General features: G+C 44.0%; 1 protein-coding gene across 13 annotated transcripts in view; it reads right to left on the bottom strand.

The window, feature by feature from the left end:
* APBB2 (amyloid beta precursor protein binding family B member 2) overlaps positions 1-24663 on the bottom strand; it is a 369238-nt gene that overhangs the window by 102077 nt on the left and 242498 nt on the right. For 9 of the 13 annotated variants that reach the window (XM_024731651.1, XM_024731661.1, XM_024731653.1 and 6 more), the window contains 4 exons: positions 17974-18182; positions 8927-8989; positions 8459-8544; positions 8304-8364 (listed from right to left, as the gene is read on the bottom strand). In XM_024731651.1, coding sequence (XP_024587419.1) covers positions 8304-8364; positions 8459-8544; positions 8927-8989; positions 17974-18182 — 419 coding nt within the window. The remainder of the gene's footprint in view (positions 1-8303; positions 8365-8458; positions 8545-8926; positions 8990-17973; positions 18183-24663) is intronic. The other 4 variants (XM_024731663.1, XM_024731664.1, XM_024731660.1 and 1 more) reach the window with 3 other exon arrangements.

Raw genomic sequence — 24663 nt, 5'->3', positions numbered from 1 at the left:
GGAGAATCAATTGTTGTTTTAAGCCACCAAGTTTGGGCATAGTTTGTAACATGCGTACACATTAACAGATGACAGAAACGATGTTATCTGCAGTATTGGACAAATATGGGTGGGCCTCATCTTAATAGATCTGTTCCTAAAAGCATTTGCTGAAAATGAACGCAAAATTACATATAAAATTATTTTTTAATCTTGAGCACTTACATTTACATTTTGGGAGAGAATCACTAAATCCCGCTGCAATGCAAGTACACTCATTAGTTTAGGCATCATCTCCTTCTGGAAAACCATATGCCACCCCTTACTCCCAGCCAGGATAGATGTCCCCAGCTCAGCATCCATGACATGACAGCTCAGCACTTAGCACAATGCACTGAATTTCCCTGTTTGTTGTCTGCCCCATGAAGGCAGGGGACATACCCGTTCCTCCTTGTAAGAGAAGAGTCATAACGTCTAATGCATAAAGTATGATAGAGGTGGTTCTAAGCACTTGACATAGATCTTACGTTTATATCAATTCACTTAATGTTTACTATAGCCTTGTGGGATAGGTACTATTATTACGCCCACTCTCTAGATGAGGAAACTGAGGTACAGAGAGGCTAAGTAACTTGCCCAAGGTCACCCAGCTAAGTAAGTAGCAGAGGCTGGCTTTGAATCAAGGCAGTCGGGGCCCGGAGTCCATGCTCTTAGCCACTATAACACACAGCTTTCCTTTAACATTAAGCATTCAATAAATGTTTTTGACTCAATTAATGAATCAACAACAGAAATCAAACCCAAACTTCTCATACAGATCAGGATTTCTGAAAGACAATAACCCGTGCCACATGAACAAAAATCAATTCTAAGAACTACATGCAAACATAAAAACCCCACACAAATGCTAAGTACTGATAACGAATTTGCTACATAGACCAGAAATAAATCTGAATGAGAAAAGATACTCCCTACCCCTTCCTGTTTTATGTATTAGTACTAATCTAGTCAGTAGCCACTAATATAAATATTTCAGGAAAATCTATGCGAATAGGAACCAAGGGAGGGCACGGATAAATAAAGCTTACAGATGAATATTAGAATCTCGTGTTCATTCACCGTTCACTTCAGGACGTTCCTCTGTCAAACCTACTGACCAACTGATGTGTATCACCTCTTTCTCTTTTCTCTCCATCTGGGGCAGGTTATAACAAAAGAGGACAGAGACAGGCAAAGCTTTCACAAAAACCAGTGCCTGGGAAAGACATCCCGGAGCAGCTGGGAACTGGCTGCAGGTGGCCATGACAGAACTGGGAGGTACTGTGTAGGAAGACTGTAGAGGATGCACAGAAATGACACCTTATTTATCTGGTTTCAAACTTTTTACTGTTGCTGCTTGACGTGTTGTGTATAGGCCAGCAGCATAAGCAGCGCCCGAGAGCTTAGCAGAATTGCAGTACCTTGTCCGGCCCCAGAACAACTGAATCTAGATCTGTCAATATGGGCATTGGAAAGTCTGAAGGCACTGCCAAGGACTGGACCATCTGGGAGCGCTGGAAAGGAAGGGGGAGTCTGTCCTCAAGCAATGACTCTCCAGTCCCCCCCACCACCCTCCGCCTACCTCTGACATCCTGCTACCTCCACCTCAGACACCCAGGCAGCCAGCGACCATAAAGCTTAGGGAAACGATCCCTGGGAGTGGGTGGGCACGACGCTGCCTTAGACCTTGGAGTCAAATGCCACTAGGTTTGAGTCCCAGTTCTACCAGTTACTGGCTGTGTGATAAAATTAATTATTTAACCTGTTCAAAGCACCAGTTTCTTATCTGTAACATGGGGGAAACAACCACGGTGCCTTGCGCTTGCAGGAAAATTGCATGTAGGTGCCTAGCATAGTGCAGGGCGCGGGCAGAGCATGTGTTCAGAAAAGGGAGCCAGCTCCCTCTCTCCAGCCCTGGGCTCAAACTACTCTTTCTTTCCTTCTCCAGATCTGGAGATAGACCAGACTGAACTATTTAATCTCCAGACGCCATAGATCAGGACTGCTCACTTCATTTCAGATCTGAAAATTTCTCAGAACCAGAAGTGACTTCTGAGATGATAACACATTCATCTTACAGCCGAGGAAGCTGAAACCCAGAGAATTTAATGCTTGGGAAAAAATAATCCTCCTTACCCAGTTCCCTTGTTGTGGATACCGAAGAACAGTGTTCTGAAAGCAGTTCTAATTACTTCTCCTCACAAATATCCTGAAAATGATTTGTTACACACTCTTGACTCCCGGTCAGAGGCCCAGGAGACCCACCTTTGAGCGCCATCTCCACCACTAATTGTGGGACCCTAGGAAACTTATGCACACACATTTTCTGGGATTCACTTTTTCACCTGTAAAGGAGGACCATTCGATCACCTTTTTTTTTTTTTTATTTTAGCGGTACGCGGGCCTCCCGTTGCGGAGCACAGGCTCCGGACGCGCAGGCTCAGCGGCCATGGCTCAGGGCCCATCCGCTCCGCGGCATGTGGGATCTTCCCGGACCGGGGCACGAACCCGTGTCCCCTGCATCGGCAGGCGGACTCTCAACCAGTGCGCCACCAGGGAAGCCCTCGATCACCTTTAATGTCACTTCTAGCTTTAAGCAATTCAATGATTTCAAATGAAATGCTGATTTCTTTAGGGACGTAATTTTAATACTGTCCACAAGATGGCAGAACACTTCCTTTACAGAAGTCTGAGCACAGCGAACACAAAGGAGAGGAAAGCACTCTAAGGTATTCGTACATATTTTTCAAAGCATTCAGTTTTCTACAATTTAATTAAAACTGGCTTTTATTTTAGGGTTAATCATTCTAGTCAAGCATTTGGCCAGCAATAAGCCACATGCCATGAGAAAAGGAACGTTTTAAAGGGCTAAATTAGGGTTCTAAGGTAGTAGGATGAGCCCGGGGGCAGAGTGCAGAATCGTGGGGATTCAGAAGTGCAAGCTACCTGGCCGCTCAGACGTGACTAGAAATTGCCTTCTTGATAAATGAGGCACAAGAGGCAACTATCTACAAAAAGCTTGTACACGCAGACATTTAAAAACATTTCACATGGAGAAGTGACGCAAAATAGAGGAAAAAAAATAATTAGAAAAAATCTTTAAGATTACAATAACAAAGTTTTGAATTTAAAAATGCAGAGGGACTAAACACCACGTACTGTCCTGAGTTAGATCCTGGAACTGAAAAAGGACCTAGAAGAACGACTGGTAAAATCAGAATAAAGTGTTTAGTTAATAGTTTCGTATCCCTATTCATTTTTAGGTTTGACAAGTGTACTATGGTTATGTAAGATAGGACCTTGGGGGAAGCTGGGTGATGGGTATACAGGAACTCTCTGTACTATCTTTGTCACTTTTCTGTAAATCCAAAATTATTCCAAAATAAAATTTTTATTTAAAAAATGCATAGAAAAATAAGGGCAAAAGACAGCCAAGAAAGGACAGAAACACGGAGTTTCATAATAAACATAGGGTTTTGTACCTACCAAAACAAATGTCCTATGTTGATGATAATTTAAGAGGGGGGAATTTTAAAGTAGGAGGTAGTAGCTCACATGCAATAAAATAAGGTAAATAAGTAAAAATGACAAAGCCTAAAGAATAATGGGCAGTGGATAAAGGTGTCTTCTAGGGTATTACAGATGGAATTATATGCCGCTGTAGCCTTTTCTGAAAAGCAGTTTTGCAATAAATGACAGAAGCCACAAGTTCATAGCCTTTGACACGGTAATACCGTTTTAGCAACCTGTACCAAAGCAATGATTTAAAAGAAAAAAAGCCACCTATTTTTATGAAGTTGTAGCTCTGCCCTGTAGTACTGGAAATTGTTCCTATGGCCACTGGGTGCCTAGACAGATTATGGTGCTATTAATTAAATGGAATATTATAATGGAATTAAGAATGATAAATCTGAGAATTGTGGAAAGGAATACGTGAAGTAGTCTTTTAAGAGCTCAGTACATGCAATGTAGTATCCTAGATTAGGTCCTGAAAAGGATATTAGTGGAAAAAATGGGAAAATGTGAGTGAATAAAGCCTATTTTAGTTAATAATATGGTATCAATGTTAATTTTTTAGTTTGGATGATTGTCCGTGATTATGAAGATGTTACTATTAGGGAAATGTATATGGGAACTCAATATCTTTGTGACTTTTCTGTAAATCTATAATTATTTTAAAATAGAAGTTAAAGAGCTCAGAATTATATACAAACTCATGCACATACTGCAATCAACTAAAAAAATATTTACTGTATATAAAGTTAGGTAGGCTCATAAAACACTGTCAGAGTTATAAAAATACTTTGCCTTTGCAGGAGTGGGGTGGCATGGGGGGAAGAGTTCATTTATGTTGCTACTTAGATGTTTCACTGAACAACAGATTATCAATATCAAGATGCTCTGACTCAGAGTGGCTGGGGAGAATTCTGAAGGAGTCATATCCTGATAGTCTAAAAATGACTTTTATTTTTCCAGCATCTAAGTTTCATTGAGGGAGTAAGGAAGACATTTTCTATAATAATCTTTTTAGTAATCATTCCTCAGGGACTATATTTGGAATTCCATCGTACATGAAATTAAATATTTTTGTTTCCTAAAGAAAGGATACCTTCTGCTTCTTTGCGGGGCACTCAGTTCCTGAGTCCTTCACAAATTGAAAGAATGGAAAGGGTTAACTAAAGATACCCTTTAGATATCTTTAGATCTATCGAAAGCTTGAACATCTGGGAACCTAGATCTTGTCACTTCTGCCTGCTTAGGTGCCCCAGGCAGCATTGAACAGGCGAGGAGTGACTAAGGGGGGCAGATGGGAGAGGCCAGAGGGTGGTGGCGATGGGGAATACCTCCAAAGTGGCCTCATCAAAGTCAGCTCTAAACCAATGGACTTGTTCCAAATTTGTAAAAAACAATTTCGTTTAGTACTGTTGGAAACAGCATTGAAGGATCACCTTAGCCTTCCCTGCAGGGTTTCCCCTGACCCACTTCCATCAGGAGGTGGAGAGACTTGCCTCCAGAGAAGGACAGCGAGACTCAATTTCCCCAAAGGGATGCCATCTGTGTGGGGTATCTCAAGTGGGCAGCTCGGCCAATCGCCAGACACACAGATGAGCTCCACTACAGCCCCTGCTTCCTCCTGTTCTGGTCCAACTTTTATCATAAGCCTGGTTGAACTTACACCACTGAGGGATGGTCTGAAAAAACCTGCAGCCCATCCATTCCACTTCTAGAGTCTAGGGTTCATCTCTGCCTCAAGTCAGACCGGGAAGCTGGTCCACGCTGTCATAATCCTCCACCAATGTACTTGAAATGGGTTTGTCCTTTGCTTCCAATGAGCAAAATCCAAACTTCTATGTGTCTTTACATAAATTTGGAGTATTGTTGAGCATGCTGATCACATTGATCGATGGTGGCCCCTGAATGAAGCTCCAAGGGAGACCTTTCTTTGGACAGTCTAGTGAGCATGGGCTCTGGAGCCAAATGGCCTGGATTCAAATCCTGACTCTACTAGTTAAGTAGCTGTTCAACCTTCTATGCCTCATTTTCCTCATCTGCAATAATGACAGTCAGCCCCTTGAATTTCTGTGAGGATGAGAGTCAACAGCAATGAAGTCTTTAGGACTAAGCCGGGCAAAAAGTTAGCACTCAATAAATATTCATTATTACAATTATTTTATAACGGAGCACTAGAAAAACCATTATATTCCATAAGGAACTGAGATGCTTTTACCTCATGCACAGTGTGATTCATAGAAAGCAGGGTTCTGAGACCCTTCTCCCCTCCCAACAGACTTAGGGTCCTCAAGAGTGACAGTGACTTTCTATAGCACGGGGCACCTTCAGAATCTAGGGTGGGATGGGGGCAGTTAGAAGCACGTGTAGTTTGCAGAGGTTTTTTCAAGATTCTGAGATGCCCTTACAGGAATTCATGCCATTTACCATAAGAGTCCTCAGTATAAATAATCACCTGGAGGTACAAAAATGGACCCAAAGGTCAATTTTCTTAACTATGCCAAGTCCTATGCTCTGAAAAAAAGTCCTATGCTTTTTCCTTCTCCCCAGTCTGATCTGTCCTAACTCCATGTACTGTCCCAGTACAGACAGATGCACTGATTCTTCCCTTATGTTTTCTGTGGCTTGTAAGTGCTTTCATAAGTCTCCTCAGATCTTTTATAGAACAAAGAAGGATAAACAATAAATAATACAATACACATGCTCTTTTGTTTAGAACTAAGTACAACTTCAGTTACTTCTAAGGAAGCTGAGCCTCCTTATTAACATAAACAAATTCCTAATAGGCGCTAGAATAGACACGTTGGGAATAGAACAGTGGTAGATCAAGAATTCAGTAAGCAATACAACTGAGGGGGAAAAAGAGAAAGCACCCTCTTAGGTAATAGCTCAATTACCTCCAATTCCTGCTACCCATTCAGTCTCCGTTCCATGCATCACCCTTCTGGCCCACTCTTGTCAATTTCACACTCAGCTTTACAGACATCACTGGCCCAGCCCTTCCGGGTGGAGAAAAATATTGCTGCTGCTTGCCCTTCCTCCTCCAGTCTTTGCTGATAGCCCTTATAAAACACTTGGTAGCAAAGCAAATTATTCACAGCCTGCCTTCCTGTTTTACTAGGTCCCTTCCCTTCCTTGCCATAAGATTTATCTTTAAAGGCCAGGGTGTCAGAGGCCAACCAAGAACTTGTTCAGAGCACCGCTGGCTCTAGAGCAGCCTTAACCTGATCAGGCTGTGCTTAGAAGGAAGTTGAGCAAACTAGGAGCAACGGAGAGGCCCTGGGATTCTTACAGAACCAATGGCAATGTGGCAGCTTCCGGCCAGGGAGCCAAGGTTTTGAACCTGCACGGTGTTCCCCACTTAACTACTGCTACAGGAACCTATCTGCTGTTTTATCCGTAGACAAATATCTACTTTGGGATTCAGAAAAATATCTAGGTTCAGCTACATAATTTGCAAATGAAAATGAAATATGCAAAATGAAAACACATGGCCCCATGTTCAAAAAGCAGGGGGGGAAAAGCTGTAAAAAGTATTAAGACATGAAGCTTTATCCTTTCTTCTGCATTCTCTCTCTCAACTCCTAACGGTGTTTTTTGCTTGTCATTTAATGTCACCCTCTCTCGGGCACGGGGATACTTACAGGGTGAGTGCAGACCATCACAGGCTGCCCACCGCTACAGACCATCAGCTGCTAGACCGATGCACCACGTCCTGGCCAGGGGTGGGGAAACTGAGCCAAGAATCCCCCTTTCCCGTGGACTCACCACCCCAGCCCACAGCAAATGGATGACCCTCTGTTTGCAACACCTGTGCCAGGACACGCTAGGTACCTGGATTGGGAGTGGGCGGGGCCTCACTGAGTCACCCGCGAACTCACTGTTGTGCTGTCCGCCTGAGCTGGGCAGGCCACTACTTTGTCCCCTCCTGGGACACCATGGAGTTTGTGTACCTGGCATCAACTCTCCCCAGGCTCACACCTAGCCCCCTACAGGGGTGGAAGGCAACAGTAACTGCTGGGTCGGGGGCAGGGATGGGGAGGGTGGCAGGGCCTGAGGTGCCAAGCAGCAGGGGAACGGGCAGCTGAGAAACACTGCACAGGTAGGGAGGTGGCAGGACTGTGCGTAAGCCAAGGCTCCAACCCCCCGGGGCACACTCCGTTGCCCCACTGCACTTCATCTACAGAGCACAGAGTCAAAGATAAAAGTATGCAGAACATCAAGAGAGCAACTGCACAGAAAAACACGGGGCCCTGATTCTCCGCTCAGGGCCCCGTGCAACTGTACTGGTCGCATACCCGTCAGCTGGTCCTGCTGGTTCCCCACCATGAAACAGGCCCGTGTTTAGGACAGGAATGAGGAAGAACTTTCGCTTTGCACAGGTGCGAGGCTGCCCTGGAGGAGGTGGGTGTGAGGGGTCTGTGGCACCTGTTCACCGCCCCTCCCATGGCACTGCAAGGCAGAGCCTGGCTTATCTTCAAAGGCTTCTGAAGCCCACCTGTTCGAACGATAATTTTAACTTATTGCGATGCACAAAGAACTGAGGTAGTGAGATACAAGCAGAGTCGTGATGATTACAGAAATCCTCCCAAACCTAACTTGGCCGAGGGGTTTACTTTAATTGTTGGGGAGATTAGGAAAGAGAGAGGACTGAGGACTAATTCCTTATTAAGTGGCTCTGGGTTGATGGTTTGTAAAAAACTGGGCCGTTATCCAAAGTCATTATTTTGATGCAAGAATATTAACCTGGTCGCTGAAAGCACTTTCTTACAAACCTTAGCTTCTGGGTCACTGTTGATACTACAAGAATCATCATCGTCAGCGTGTGGGGCATTTCTAGAAAGAAAAACAGAAAATTGGACTTAGAACTCAATTGCAACCTCTAGCTGCACAAAGCCACTCGTTACGGCAGGTGCTCTGAATGCCCTACCTGAGTTTCAAGGATGCATAGCGCAGTGTGGCTCCTTCAAACTCTTTTAAACTGGGGTCCGGGTTGACTGTGGCTGCATGCAAATCCTAGAGGAAAAGAGATCCCTGTTAATGTAGAAAGGGGAATGACCCACTACATGGCCTCAAATATCAAAGGGGAGAGAAGTCCTCCCAGCACGAGGCAGAGAGTGTATGTGAGCTTAGGCAGAAAAAGGCATGCATGGGCTGCTGATGCCGGTTTGGTGCAAGTGCCGCTTCTTACAAGACAACAGGAACCTGGGGCAATCAGCCTGAAGTCATTCACAATGGGAGACATCAAAAAAGGCGACACGTGTGAGTCCCACAGCCCTAGCCAGAAGCCCCATCACTCCGTCCCTGCAGAATGCATGATATTCACAAAGAAGATGCAGCCACAGCCATGCAAAAAGGACAAAATATTAAATAAGCTAAAATCTGACAATATACTTGCCTTCCAAATGTCACTATTAATCTTTCCCCCATTCAGAACAGCAAAATCACTCCATGGCTGTTTCTAGACATATAATTATTCACAAGGAAAAAGCACATTGATTTAAAAAAAAGAAAGAAAGAAAGAAAGAAAGAAAATAATAAAGGATAGAAAAGGAAAGGAAAAAAAAAAGAAAACACACACACACACACACACACACACACAAGACACTGTTGTTAGCATTGATATTCACAGGATGGGTTAGGGAACAAATTCACTCTAACGGCAGCATGTGAGCTCGCTCTCCCTTGATCTAGATCAACACCTCTGAGGCCTAGGGCAGGAGGAAAGAGAGGGCGCTTTAATTACTTACCAAAACAAATGGCCGAACGTTATAACCACACAGTGAAGTTATCGATGCTTTCTAAATGTGGTCTTAAAAGCACACACTATGTATCAAAGTATTAAATGCCCAGGGTACCTAATTTCACAGGCACCTTTTTCTCTCCTATTAACCAAACAGAACTGTTTTCTTGAGGTGGAGGTGGAATTAGGGATGATGCTTGTCAATGTGCTGGATGGAAACGGGAATGTCCATGGCTAAGGGCATAAAAAAGCTGGGGGCCAAATTATTTTCACTTAAAAGAAAAAAATGGCAATGATGGAGGGCAAAGGACCCAGCCTGACCTCATCTTGCTGAGATTTAATCTAATAAAAAATAGCTCTAGACAATCTAATGTAAATTCCTCTTGTTCATAAAAAACTCTACTTCCTTGCCACCCAAGCCTCTTCACAAATTAATATTCGATCACGAAATGCTTTTCTAAACATAGTTATAGAACAAAGTGCAAAGCCTTGCCTTGCTGGGCAACCTCTGACGATAGACCTTCGAATCTAAACAACTCCTTCCTGTATTCACCTCGGACAACAACAGAAACATTTATTTTCTTTCTACTATATTGACTGAATATTCAAATATTTTTCACGTGACATTTGGGGAAATAAATGATACTAACAAGACACCCATAAAGTTCATCCTTATGAACTTGTTCCACTTGTCAGGAAAATCTCTTTTCTTGAATAATAAATCAATAAGAGAAACTTTTCCACTAAGTAACTTTACAACTAAAGTTCTTTGAAAATGAGACGGTAGTACTGACCCATAACTTCTGCACACAATACAATTTTTAAAGCCACTCAAAGCAAGAAGCAGCGAAGATCAAATGTCCCAGGTGTTGAAAAATGCATTTATTTGGCTCTGAAGGGCTCTCTGAGGGCATGGTCATTGCAAATCTGGATCCATTATCACTTCTACACAGTTGGTGTCATTGTTGCTTTCTTTGCTGGACTAGGCACCCAACCTGCAGTTTTTCAAACTAAAACAGAACTTGGACCACTGTTGTGTATTTATTTTTTTAAAATAATCTCTTTTACTGAGCACAGAGCAGGAATGCTGTCCAGCCCCTCACCTCTTTCCTCACTCCATCCCCAAAAGCAGTGTTCAGCTTTTACTGAGGAGAAAATATTACAGGAAAATCTTAACCTGTCAGCTGTGGTGACCTATGAACCCCCTGAAATGGATGTGGGGTTTTGTGCAAGTGCATTTTATCCCCAACTTTTCTGTTCTCAGAAGGGCCAGTGACCGAAAAATGTTCAGAGTTACCATCATAGGGGGATTAATAAACACTCATGATAAGGACTGGAAATATCAAGTACAAAATAAAATTTTAAGCTAAAATTTCTTTTTAAAAAAGAAAACAAGCCTATTTGGTCCCAAATTGTCATCATCATTTACACGTGAGCATTATTTGGTTTTCATTTAGGTTGAACTTTGAAAATGTAATCAGATGGTGAATTAGGAAGATTCAAGATAATTGTGCTCTTGTGAAGACATTTTTAAAAAGGCATGTGTGGGGCTTCCCTGGTGGCGCAGTGGTTGCGAGTCCGCCTGCTGATGCAGGGGACACAGGTTCGTGCCCCGGTCCGGGAAGATCCCACATGCCGTGGAGCAGCTGGGCCCGTGAGCCATGGCCGCTGAGCCTACGCGCTCGGAACCTGTTTCCCGTAGCGGGAGAGACCACAACAGTGAAAGGGCCGCCTACTGCAAAAAAAAACAAAAAAAACAGCATGTGAACCATTTAATTGTCCCTACTATGCAAATGAATTAACCACAGAATTTGGGTAAGTGTCCAGTAATTAGTGTATTGTTCTTTCAATTTCAGACCCCTAGGCAAAAATGATATTGACCCTATAAATGTGGATTTTAGTGACTTCAGTTTTTAGGAAATATTATTAAATTGCCAGAGGTATTATTAAATCAGTGTAGATTTGGCCAGAATATACTTTTAAATGCCTTTGGCAAAGTGCCTTCACTTTTATGCTCCAAAAAAAAAAAAAAAAAAAAAAAAAAAAAAAAGGCATGTGTGTCTGACAAAGGGAATCTGATATCAGAAATTATACCCAAAAGACACTGTGTTAGGACTACAAAGAGTGAAAGAAGAGCATTTTTAAAAACAAGTATTCAGAAAAGGCTCTGGCATTTTATCAAACACTTCTCTATACGTGTGTGTTTAAATTTTTTTATGTATTTACTCTCTGGATGTAGGAGTCCCTGTAAAGTAAAAGTTGAGTATAGTTCTGAGACTACATGGATCTAGCTCTCATGCTACGGAGACATGAGTCAGCTGGCAAACTTCCAACAATCACCTTTTACAGATTTAAATAAACAAAGGCCCTATACAGTGATTTTGCAAAACCTTAAAATAACATAAGTATTCCTGAAGAAACCCTTTAGCACAAAACTCAAGCAAATAAAAATGGAAACTAACATTACATGCTATGAACAGGACAAAGACCTTTTTTCCTTCCCATGTTTAAAATTTTCATTGACATCGAAGATGAGAAACTTTCCCCTCCATTTAAGTGACTATTTTTTTTAAAAGTCAAGGGCAATGAAGGACAAAAACCGTTTGTCCTAAATGTTAAGAATGATATATTCTATTCATCTATTATTATTTTTTAAATAAGAAGAGAGAATACAACATTTTAGCTAATAATTTAAAGAAAAAAGACACCAACACAGATGCTTGGGTTGTACAGAGAGTCTGCAGTCTGGGTGATGGGAGTGAGAGATGAAAGGAGACAAAGAGAAAGACAATAAAAGAGGAAAAGGCAGGTGAGCAACATGCCCCAGGGAAGACAGACACAAAGAGAGGTAAAGGAGAGTAGAGGACGAACAGGGACCATCTTCCATGGGTAACAACCTCCGATCGGTCATCTCTCAGGCAATGCAGCTAAAGCCTTGCACAGCTGAGAGATGGTGGCGTCAGAGTTATGGCTGGGGACACACCCTCCTGGTGCTTGTCTTGACCTTGGCCAGGCTGCAGCACCCCTTATCCTGATTACGGTGATGACACTCAGGTTCTCGAGAGCCCTGGAGCCCTAGCTCCTCAGAGACAGTGGGGACTGACCCAGCGCCTGGAGCACGGCACCTGCCATGACCCTTCATGACCTTTCAGCATGGCACCCTCATGACCTACTAGGGGAATCAATCTGACTGTATAACCTTGACTACTGAGAGTTTTCTTCTTCCATATTTTTCTTCTGGGATCTTAGAAGACTTCCCACCAGCGTGTGGACACAGTGAGGTCAAGAACATGAGCCCTTAGCCCAGGGGCTGGCTGCCTGAAAGTGCCCAGGAATAGCAGTGTCCTTATCTCTACTAAGGCATTTGCAAGAATAAAAAGTTTGAGAGCCTAGGGACTACAGAGGGTTATGAGTTATGGTTCGTAATCCTCTTTTGTCAAGACTTGAGCCTTGGTATGTGTAGCCTTGATGATAAACGGCAGAGTACCTGGAATTCTGGAATTCCAAGGAATAGGCCAGTCAATGTTAATAAGCACTGCATCCATATATGTGTGTATATTTTTTCCTTCTTTTAAAACTGCTTTCCGTGTTTTGCTGCATGCAACACTATCAAATGAACAGTTATGGTTTATCATGCAAATAAAATCCAGAGAAGTTAAAAAAAAGAATCTAACTGGAAGACAAACTGACAAATGCTTGTGCAATTAAATTAGTCTCTGTCAGCAGTAGCACTATTTAGAAACTAGAGGAGAATCAGGAGACCTGGGTCTCTAGTGCTGGCTCTGCCGCTACAGCAGGTCAACTAAGAGCTCCCTCCGCTACAAAGCTGGTCTATTCCTTCATTCAGCAAACATTTAATGAACATTGACACGTACCAGGCACTGTGCCAAGTGCCGAGGACACAAGACGAGGGGGGCAGGTCCCGACACCCCCCAAAAGGGAGGCGGACGTGCCTCAAGTAAGAATACTATAAAGAGACACAATGGTATAAAGGTTAAAGGGCTTTCAAAGCAGACGGGTGAGAACAATCCTTCCCAGGAGATGCTAGGGGGAAGCCAAAGAATTGAAGGGGAAGTGACATATAAATAAAAACAGGGAGACTGGATTTGCTAGAAGACCAGCTCTTATACTCACTCAGAATTTCCTGCAACGCTTATGATAACGGCAGATTCTCAGGCCCTACCCTTAGAGAGTCTAGCTCAGTGGCCTGGGGTAAAAATAAGGAAACTTAACATGTTCTACAAGCCCCAGAGGACATCCTAGCCACCATCCTTGGCTCCCAGGCTGAGAAATACTGCCGTAGCATTCACTAAGCCCTTCTCAAAGGTTCTTGCCAGCTCTAAAATGTCATGATTACTTGATCAGGTCAAGAATTTCAGTAAAACGATGATAGACTGGCCCCTTTACGTTGTCATCTTATTTCGAAATGTATGTGAAAATCCGTAGGTTCTAATACAATACATGGGTTTTGCCCCTCCTGGGGAGTTAGCTGCTCAGGCCCCTCCCAGACTCCAGAGGCAATGCAGCAAGGACAGAGTGAACTGTGATTAAGAAGAGATCACGGTCCTGAGAAACAATTCGACCTTCCCTTGCTCCAGACCCACTTGGTCCTCCATACTCTTATCCTTAAGGAACTCGGAAACACCTTCTGCTGGAAGGATTCTAAGTAAGGCTTGCTTATGGGCCCATAGTTATTCATTACAATATTTTGTGTAGCTCCCTCTTCTCTCTAAAATTCAACATCTAAGTAACCTGGAACACGCTGATGGACTGGGGGGAGATCATCTTTGGGCCAAATTTCAGCAGCAAATGCTTCCCGGCCAGTTTATAAACTTTCAAAAAATACTGCTGGCGTATGCAGAGGGAACATTATGTGCTGCGCTAACACTTCCCTGGTGAACTTTGGAATGTGAAATGTAAAATTTTCAAACTGTAAGGAAGCCTTCCGTCCTAAACTTTTGTGAAGCCGAGTCAACAGATTTGGCACTTACTTTCTTTTATTTTTTTAAGCCAGCTCAGGAAAAATCTGTGTAAAATATGAGTTTCTAACGCAACATATTACAAGTTTCTTCTCGCCCTTAACATTTTGCTTTCTCTCATGTTTCCAAATTAGTCAAAATAGATTCTATTTAGGGACCAAAGAAATGGCATCAAAGATATAATCATTTCTCTTCAACTGGTATTAGCACCTGAGACAATGTTATCAAAAGAGGTCATCTTCTAGAAGGTGCTGCATATGTCACCGCCCTCCCCTGGAGTGAGATGAAGCCATTCAAGGCTCTCCAAGCCTCCATACACACATAGTGAAACCTGGGGTAGGGGCAGGGGTAGGGGCCAGCAGACCTCCATTCAGGCTTGACTACACTAGGTATTAGGTGTGTGATCCTGGGCAAGCTCCCTCACCTCTCTGTGTGCGTTGTCAAATGTAAGAAGGTAATGACAACTGTCGTACAGATGCGTAGGGTTTTATGAGGAGTAAGGAGACAAGGCATGAAGCTGGTGCTCTAAACACTCGATTACCCTTAGTGCTTCTGCTTTAATATCCGTGTCAGCACCTGCCAGACCTGGGAATGTAGCAGTCTCTGTCTTCCCCCACCTCTCCCCTTCCTCTCCTCTCTACCTATCTGCTCATCCCTTTGCCCCTAGGATTTTAATGTATTGCCTTTTAAATCTGCTTGGTTCTTTGACTTAGTGGATGGCCTGATGTCCAGGGGAAAAAATGTACATGAACCAAACAACCGAAAGGTTGATCCAAAGAACATCTATCCCATTGGTCTATTTAAAGTGCTGGGGGACTTCCTTGGTGGCTCAGTGGTTAAGAATCCGCCTGCTAGTGCAGGGGACACGGGTTCGATCCCTGGTCCAGAAAGATCTCACATGCCACAGAGCAACTAAGCCTGTGCACCACAACTACTGGGCCTGCGCTCAAGAGCCCACGAGTCACAACTACTGAAGCCCATGTGCCTAGAGCCCGTGCTCCATAACAAGAGAAGCCACCGCAATGGTATGCCCGGGCAATGCCACGAAGAGTAGACCCTGCTCGCCGCAACTAGAGAAAGCCCACACACAGCAATGAAGACCCAACGCAGCCAAAAATAAATAAATAGAATTAATAAAGAAAAATAAAGAGCTGGAAATGGGTCTCTCTCTGAAACTTCAAAAAACTACACATTTGTTACCATGTTTCCTGGAGGGATAAGGCTTTGTCCAACATGATGGCAACAGAAGAGAGGAACAGAACCATCCTGCCACCCTGACGCCACCTGCCTGGTTACTCAACTTGCTGAGCCTCGGTTATCCTGCATCGGCAGGCGGACTCTCAACCACTGCGCCACCAGGGAAGCCCTACCTCTTCTCTTAAATGGTAAACATGATAGCTGTCATCTCTGCTGCGTGAAGAGTCTTGAAGGGGACAAATGAAGTGACGTTTATGAAAATACCCTGAAAGCCACAAAAAGTCATGAAGAGCAGCTGGGAGGCTGACCAGTGGGGATGTGATGGAAACACTGAACTCCAGGAGAGCAAGTGAGGCAGGCAGTCATAGGACACAGTCGGAGCCTGGGAAGGGGGGCTAGGCAGTGAGCGGGAGGGGGGTGGAAGCAGGCATGGACGGGGCAGAGCAGGCAACAGCGGGCATCAGAAGGTGGCTCAGGGATGAGAAGAGGACTCTGCTTCCCAATAATTATCCCCAGGGCCAGCAGCCCACCTGTGCTGCGTGCTTCCTAAGACTTTTCACAGAAAACATGAAAGTGAAAGTCTACCATATTAATCGAAGAAGTAAAAATCCGAGCCACATAAACCTTGGGATGCCCTCCTTGGGCTTCACCCCACCCACGCCTCGGCCTCAGGAGGTGGGCTCCGAGACAAACTTCATTTCTTCCACATACAGAGGACAAGAGATTCATTGAACAGAAATGGTATCTCAAAGTTAGTCTGATCTCCTCACCTCTGGACCAAGAAAAAGCCGGTAGGCTGAGATCTCAGAGCCAGGGAAGCCAAGTGAGAAGAACTCTGACCTGTAATTCAAGGAGGATTCAGGAACCCTGCGTTCTAGAGCCAGCGTGGCTGCTGGTCACTGGCCTCTCTGTGCCTCGGTTTCCCTGTCTGTAATGGACAGATACTGGTGCCATTGCCCCCTTCCCAACCGGGCATTCTCTGGTTGCAGGGCACTCCCTGGGGGTGAAGATGGTAAAGGGTTACAATAAGCCCTGGAATGGAAAAAGATTCTAACAGAGATGCCGAGAGCCAAGCAGTACAGGTGAAGAAGAAAGAGAGGCTCTGTGCCTCAGTGAGAGCCCAGGGGCGTCCTGGCCCGCTCAGCCCCTTGGAGGCCACTCTGCGGTCCAGGGAGAAATGCCAAGAGGTAACTGGGCCGGAATGGAAGAGGGCTCCACTTCATGCTGAGCTCCACGAGGAGCAGCCTGTGTTGGTTCATCTTTATCCCCCAACACACCTCACATAAGGTGAATAAATCGACTGAATGGGATGTGCCCTGAGAGGAGAAATATTATGCTAATAAAAAGTTATCAAAATCACCCAGTGATAAGCAACAAAATCCTAAGTGATTCAGTGGAACTGAAGCACGTATCTGATCATCAGGGCCAAGCACCAACAAACCAAGACCCTGGTCTATCAACGGGGCCTATAGCTCGCCTCAACCCATCACTTGAAAGATGGAGAATCTGAGGCCCAGGTGGGGTGAGATGCCGAAGCCCAGTAAAAGCAGGAATGTGGCTGGAATGTAGGTCTTCCTGCCTCCCAGAGAAGAGCAAGCAAATAATGGAAGATGTTTACTTTCAAAGACAGGAAGGGTGATAATAGCGGCAAATATGTAGAGAAACTTTGGGGTAAGAGACGCAGTTCAAATTCCTTCCATGTCCTCAAAGTAAAAGAAAATGAGTTGTTTAAAGAGCAGAAGATTGTGATCAAAAAAAGGCAGAAGTGCCCGTGTGTTAGGAATGAAACTTCTTTTCTCCAACAAAGTCATTACTTAACTCTAACCTTTTCTCACTGTAATTCTCTTGAATATTTAGTTATCAGGATTCACAAAGGTTCACTGCAGGGATTTTTGTATTAGTAAATACCACGATGGAATTTTTTAATGCCTCAGTTCTTTGTTTAAACATCAGATTTCATCCTCAGGGACAGAACAAATTTATACTGCTAATTACTTCTAAAACAATGTCACTTCTGCTAAATAAACAGATCCTCTTTTTTTTTTTATTAGAAATTAAGCATTTAAGGGCTCTCAAGGGTTATTCCTGCAGACATTCTCTCCATGCAGTCAAATGAGCCCACGGATATTAATAAGATATGCAGTAATTATAACACATCTGGCCAAGAGACATTCTTCTGTGTGTAAATATTTTATGGAACCAGCACCATGCAACAGCACCTACAGAGTAAATTACTGCCTCAGTGAGCCCCAGGGAATCTTAACCACTTCTCATTAATCAGCCTCTCTTACTTTCTGTACCTGAAATGGTGTTTCAAGAGACCAAAAGCCATTAAAAAAATTAAACCATCCCTGAAAGATGGTATTAACACTATTCACTAAGAGGAAGCATTTCGGTTTCAAATGCAACATGCATGAAAATCAAAAGCTTACCTTGATGACCTGTTGGGGCAGAAGCAATGAGTCTAAGGAGAAATCACAAGTTACATCCACTCTACTAGGCCATCAAAAAGACACTCCATTTTACCTCGTTCTCTGGGGTGGGAGATGGCGTTACAGAACTAAGGGACCCTTTCCTAGAACCCTGGAGATCTGCTGGGATGGAGACAGGGCGTTCCCACTGAGTTGTCCCGGTTGGTATGTGCCAATAATAGGTCCCAGCGATGTCACTGATTCTTTTCCAGCCAGGTGGCAAATCTGGATCAGTCTGAAAGGAGTGATCACTCCATATATCTGCTGGAAAATGGAAAAAAAGAGAGGGTTGTATTCAAAGAGGAAACTATTACAGTCTTCCAATTTTACTACCAACAGTCAGGAGAATTCCACAGACAGATGTGTCCATAGCCCAAATGAGAACTGAAGCCATCCTATGGACATTCCCCCCTAAAGAGGGGGAATACGGAAAGAAACATGGAAGGAACTGGAAGGTTGACACTTGAGAACATGGATATAAAGGACCCATTATCAAGTCATCTTACAGCTCCAAGGACCCTATGAACTAACAGGCTAAAGCTCCATCAGTCAGAATCAACTACCCAAGCAAAATTTGCAAGGTTACACACAAAACCTACTGTATCCCTTTGTACATTTGTAAGGTTTACTGTTTGGAATCATATATCATTCCCAGCGATGAGTACAACTCTAATGTTCTTTAACTGCTTTCTGGATGAGTTACTGGATTTATGAGTACTGGATTTATACCTTTCATTTGCTTTAACAACTCCTCCCATTTGATTGTAAACATCTACAAAGTAGCCATGTCTTTCGTAATACTCTAGAATTCTAAACTGTACACAGAAGATTCCCAAGGAGGGCAGACTGAAAAAGCCTTGGAATTCGAAAAGGAACCAGACTGACTCTAAAAACCGGCCAGTAATATAAATGCATGAAGGAGGATAGGTGTGGGATACAACAGAGAATGGTGAGGATGGTGGCAAACTGGTAAGCATGTGCAAAGTCCAAAGGCATTTAAATTCAAAAAGTAATTTTTAAAGAACTGTATGTGTGTGTAGGGGGGAAATAAAATACACCTACTGGGCAATTTCAGTCATCCCTGGCTTATATCAATATTTTATTAATTTACTGGATAACTATTTGTTTTTTAAAAATCTCATTTTTGGCCTTCTTTGAGTTGAGTATGAGATGGATTAAAGTGCTAGAGAAGAGAGGAGAGACATAAGGAAGCAGAGTAAGGAATCCATAGAGAGGGAGGCAGAATAGAGGAATCGCAGGCGGCTATTATCAACATACACAGGTAGAAAAACGTAATAAACTTGTGCTCTAAATCTGGGGATCACTTCATTCTAAGGATGAGGCCCTTTTCTGTGTGGTCATTCACAAGAGGCTGGAGCCTTTTCTTTTTTTTTTTTTTTTTTTTTTTTTGGTTGCCGGGCCTGCAGGTGGACTCTCAACCACTGCGCCACCAGGGAAGCCCAAGGCTGGAGCCTTTACAGCAATTTAAATGAGAAAGTGTGTGGGTCTTGCTCTCAACAAATGTCACTGCATCCTGTGGGCTGGCGTCACTGAGGCTGCTACAGCCGCAAGAAGAAAAAAGAAACCAAACAAAGAAGTTGATTAAGGCTATGGGCACAGATGTGCATTCATGCGGTTGGTTAGCATCCCAGCATTCACTTTTCTCATTTAAATCTGCCAGAGGCAAAACTGCCACTTGTCTCAAATTATGATGGAAATTTCCCCTCCCCCTACAGGAAATTAAGCACGATTAAATAATTTCAAGTTACCCAAATCTTTCAGAAACAACTCGAAACAAACATGTGCATACACTCCTCTGTCCTGTCTCCGTTTTAGGGGGTGAGACGGTTGTTTCTACTGTTATTTTGTTTTAAATATTTCAACTGGGATGGGAAAGGTAAAATACACAGGTCTTGGTATTAAGTTGGAGAAAACCCTACCAAGGGTGTTCCCTCGTCCAATTCTAGCAGCTCAGACAACAAGCTCGAGATGGAAACTGAAAGGACCTAAAGAGGATGCTAGTTACCGTTTCTGTTGTTTTTAAGGTCTGAGGGCCTGAATTTACACATGTATTCCCGTTGTCTCCACAGCTGGGACATTAGCATATACGAAGAATAGCTACATAACACTATGAGAATATAAAATCACATCAGACCAAGGGCAGAGACCAAGGTCAGCAGTCTTCAGGTGCGGCTTTCCAAAGTGGTTGAGAGGGGCCTTGGGCTGCATGGCAGAAAGTGGTCTGTTCTGTTTCAACCAGACCCATTCACTTATATTTGGTTTGTATTTCTGGTGAGATTTTGTTGGAATAAAAATTACAAGGGGGGTTATTCTGTTGCTAAAAATTGGTGATGATCAGATGATGATGATCAAGGAAGTGAGGTGGGCACATCTACAATATTATCAGCAGTTCAGAATCATTTACAGAATCCCTTCCGCATCACCCTACCCTGGTTGTAAGGAATGTAAGCCCCGTGAGGGCAAGCAGATATTATCTCTGTCATATTCACCATCATATTTCCAACACCTAGCATGGCAGGTGTTCAATTACTATGAGCTGGATGAATGGAGGATAGATGGTGGATGGATGGATAGACAGAAGGGTAGACAGAAGAAAGGAAGATAAGAAAGAAGAATGCACAAAGAAGGAGAAATAAGTGAATGAAGTCCTGAATGATGGGAACTGAACTTGGCGCTTAGCAAAGAATTCTGAAGAAACCGGTTCTGTGTGATTTCATAAAACAGAGCAACTTCACAAGGCTCGGGAATACTGGTTCTAGTTAAGAGCACGTCTACTTCCCTTGAAGGCATATGTGAATGTTGTTATGGACAAAAAGAAATACAATACGATAAACTGGAAAGAGTCCTGGGCTGGAGTTGAGATTTTGTTTCATTTTTTTATTGACAGGTTCCACAGGAACAGCAAGAAATATGCCTTCTGAGGTACCTCAGTGCCATTACACTTCATTTTGTTTAATCTTCAAAGCCCCAATGTGCTTTGTTTTCCTACATAGAACTATGTACACATTTAAATAAGTGCCCTGGACCTTATTCACCAGGTCAGTGGTTTTCAAATGTTATCAAATGGGGGAGGAGGACAGTGGTGCAGGTAGGTGGAACTCCAGGCCTGTCCAGAGTCTTTTGACTGTCGCAGCAACATTTTTACCTGTTTTAAATATTGGTCTTGTATGCATGATTTTCCTTGAAAACAGGGATTAGCTGAATGCTCACATCAATCCCACCAGAAGGTAAGAGTGGGAATAATAGCCAGCCAAGACAAGAAGCCGGGCCTTTCAAGGCTTAAACCCAAGTTCTCTTAATGCTGCCATGAGGTTCTCAGCAGCCGGTGACAACTGTGCTGTTACTAACAGTAAAAGTAACAGGGATGCTGATGTGGGCTGTGGGCTGAAATACCCAGCTGCTTTATTGCTTCTTTATTGCAGGAGCTCGTGGAGTGTCCACTGCTGCCCTATGAAGGACACACTATGGTTATCCCATTTCTAAGGCTCGGAGAGGACGGCAGTTTGGTTTAAAGCCAAGGGGGTAAACTATGTCCCTATGTAGAAATGGATGTTACTTTTTCAGAGATCTGAGAAAAATCAGTTGTGGTCAGCTTGGGGGAATTTAGAAGGTATATAAACGGGGCAGGGACAGTGGGGGGACACATAAGAAAGGACACAATATCTTCAAGTCTGAAGCTATGAGACCGGCCAGCTGACCTGACCAAGGTTACAGAGTTGGTGAATGAGGGCACCAAGACTTGCCCTGGAGACTAGGTACATCCATGCAAGGACACTTCCAATATAGGCGTTGCATAGGGTCCTCCCTTCCGTGTCTCCCTCCCTAATTCTGCATCCAGTAAACCCAGGCAGCCAATTCAGCGGGTCCATGGATCTGCAGCCTCTCCCACTGGAAACCTGAGGATCATATTCCACACCCAGGCACACAGCAGAGACTGAGATCCCACCTATTTCTCCCTCCTCCCTTCCCTACAGGATCTCACAGCTAAGAAGCTTTACGGTCTCCTGTCATGTCGTCACTGCATCACTGCATCTTGCTGAAGGCGCCTTCAAGGAGAAAAGGGAAGCGGGACATGGTTCAGTGGTAAGAGCAGAAAGCTATAGATATCCTTTCTAAGTGGCTCTGTGGCCCACGTTGTCATTTGCAGTTTTGTTCCAGAAGCAGGGCCTGGAAGTCGGAGTGTAAAAATAGCAAGGCTGAGAGCCCCAGAAAGTCTCTCTTGTGCTGGGAGCCTCTTGGGCCAAGAGCAATACTTGGCATAGAAACAAGGAGCCCGTCTATGAGCAGCAAGGACCTGCCCCTTCCAGCCGCCTTGGGCACCAGTGCCGCTGCTGGCCTGGCTCCACCTCTACCACTTCTCTCCTGCTCTCCTCCCTGGTCTGTGTGTGAAGCAAGCCTGCCTCTCATCACCCTCTCCCCTGGGTTCACTTGCAGGAACTGAAGGGTCAAATGAAAACGAATTAGCATCTAGCAGCAGCTGGAAATCTCCCCTCTTGCTCCGGAGGCCACAGGAAGAAGGGATGGGTGAGCTGGGATTCTAATTTGGCAACGTCTGCAGTGCAGAGCACAAGAGGCCTCCCTCTGGACCTCTTAATGGCACTCACTCCCTTCCTTGACAGTTGTATACCCAGTGCCTTCAGTGTGTATGGCAGGGGGTGAGCACCTTTCGAAGAAAGAGGAGACAGATTAACTCATTCAACAAATATTTCCTGTCTACTATGTGCCAGGCATTGTTCTAGGGCTGGGGGGCGCAGAGTTCATCAGTCAGACCTGGGCCCAGCATCTGTGAACTGGGGCAGTGGTTCTCAAGGTTCACAGTCACCTGGAGAATCTGCTAGAACACAGATCGCTGGGTACTACCCACCCCCACCCCCCCGCCAAGGTTCTGACTCAGTTGCTCTGGGGCGGGGCCTGAGAATCTGCATTTCTAACAGTTCCCAGGTGGTGCTGATTTCTTGCTGCTGGTTTTGGGACCACACTTTTAAGAACTACTGGCCTAGGAAAACAGAAAAGGTAATTAATCTTTTCCACCAAACTCCATCTAACTGCTGGCTCCAGAGAATAAAAAATGTGAATTATATTCAATCATTCTTTCATTTATTCACCCACTTATTCATTCATTCTCTTGCATTGAGGGCCTCCAATACATTCCAAGCACTATTCTAGAAGCTGAGAATACAGTAATGAATAAAAGAGGCAATTCAGGTATAATGGGATCAGTTGTGTCTGGGGATAGGGTGGGCTATTTGGATAGGATGGTCTGAGGAAGGAACAATTTCACCCTAAACTAGAAGGGGCACCAGCCTTGGGAAGAGACAAGAGAACAGCACTCCTGGAAGACGGAACAGCAAGTGCAAAGGCCACGTGGCAGGGAAGAGCCTGTTGTGTCATTACAATAGAAAGTCACTTGAATGAAATGTGAGTGGTCTAGGATAAGATTTAAGGCCATAAGGGCTAAGGATTCACCCTCTATGCAAAGGCAAGCTCCCGAAGCTCTTGTGTGGTCTGTGTTTTCAAAATCAGAAGAGTGATCTGCACAATGCTCCCGTTCTTGGAGAAGAAAAACCTCTCTCTTCGGAGTCTCAGCTGCAGCTACTGCTGGCTTGTCTTTTGAGCACTGTATTCCAGAGGGAGCCAGATGCCTTAATCCAAACTATCTGAATTTAGCTTTAAAACACTTTCTCCGGGGCTTCCCTGGTGGCGCAGTGGTTGAGAGTCCGCCTGCCGATGCAGGGGACACGGGTTTGTGCCCCGGTCTGGGAAGATCCCACATGCCGCGGAGCGGCTGGGCCCGTGAGCCATGGCCGCTGAGCCTGTGCGTCCGGAGCCTGTGCTCCGTCCGCAACGGGAGAGGTCACAACAGTGAGAGGCCCGCGTACCGAAAAAAAAAAAAAAAAAGCATAAAAAAGGCCAAATTTCAAAAAAAAAAAAAACCAAAAAACACTTTCTCCGGTCACCGGTGGTCTGCTTCCTTTGCCTCTCTTCTTTCCTAACTCACTACTTAGTCCCTTAATTTTTTCTGGACCTAGAACCTCCTTGTCAGAAAACAGCGAGAAGGCTCTTCATTCCCTCCAGCTTCACCACCGACTTCTGAAGACAAGAGCGTGGAGCCAGGACTCCAGGTCTGGATCATTTATTATAGGTTTGCTGAGGGTTCCAGGCAGCATACAGAGGCTGTTTAGAACCCAGGATGAAACTGTCCTCAGTCAAAGGAACTGGCAAAAACAATGACTGTGTTAAACAAGGGAATGGGCCCCAAATGTACAAAATCTGTGAGCGCTCTGACCCGCTGGCCTGCCAGACAGAGGGGAGGAAAGCTGACCTAAAACAGTTTCAGGGCCCCTGCTACTTCTTGATATTTATTTGCAGGGCCTATTTGGGACCCTAAAGTGTCTATCACAGCCTCAGAAAAATTCATGTTGTACTCAATTGAGCTTTCCTGTGGTTGCATTCTTTTTACAGGTGTAATAAACTTCTTAACAGTTTTGGGAGTGTTGATTTTCTAACTCTTTTTCCCTATTTTCCTTTAAAAAAATTAACATTAAGATATTTAGTGTACCTGAAATACGTAGTTATTTGTAACTGAGGATTTTTCTGTTAAAGATTTTTTTTAATTTAATTTTATTTACTTTTTTATATAGCAGGTTCTTATTAGTTATCTATTTTATACATATTAGTGTATATATGTCAATCCCAATCTCCCAATTCATCACACCACCACCAC

This window comes from Neophocaena asiaeorientalis, unplaced genomic scaffold, assembly GCF_003031525.2.
Source record: "Neophocaena asiaeorientalis asiaeorientalis breed wild unplaced genomic scaffold, Neophocaena_asiaeorientalis_V1.1 scaffold39, whole genome shotgun sequence".
Classification (NCBI taxonomy): Eukaryota; Metazoa; Chordata; class Mammalia; order Artiodactyla; family Phocoenidae; genus Neophocaena; species Neophocaena asiaeorientalis.
This window is presented reverse-complemented; position numbering and strand designations above follow the sequence as displayed.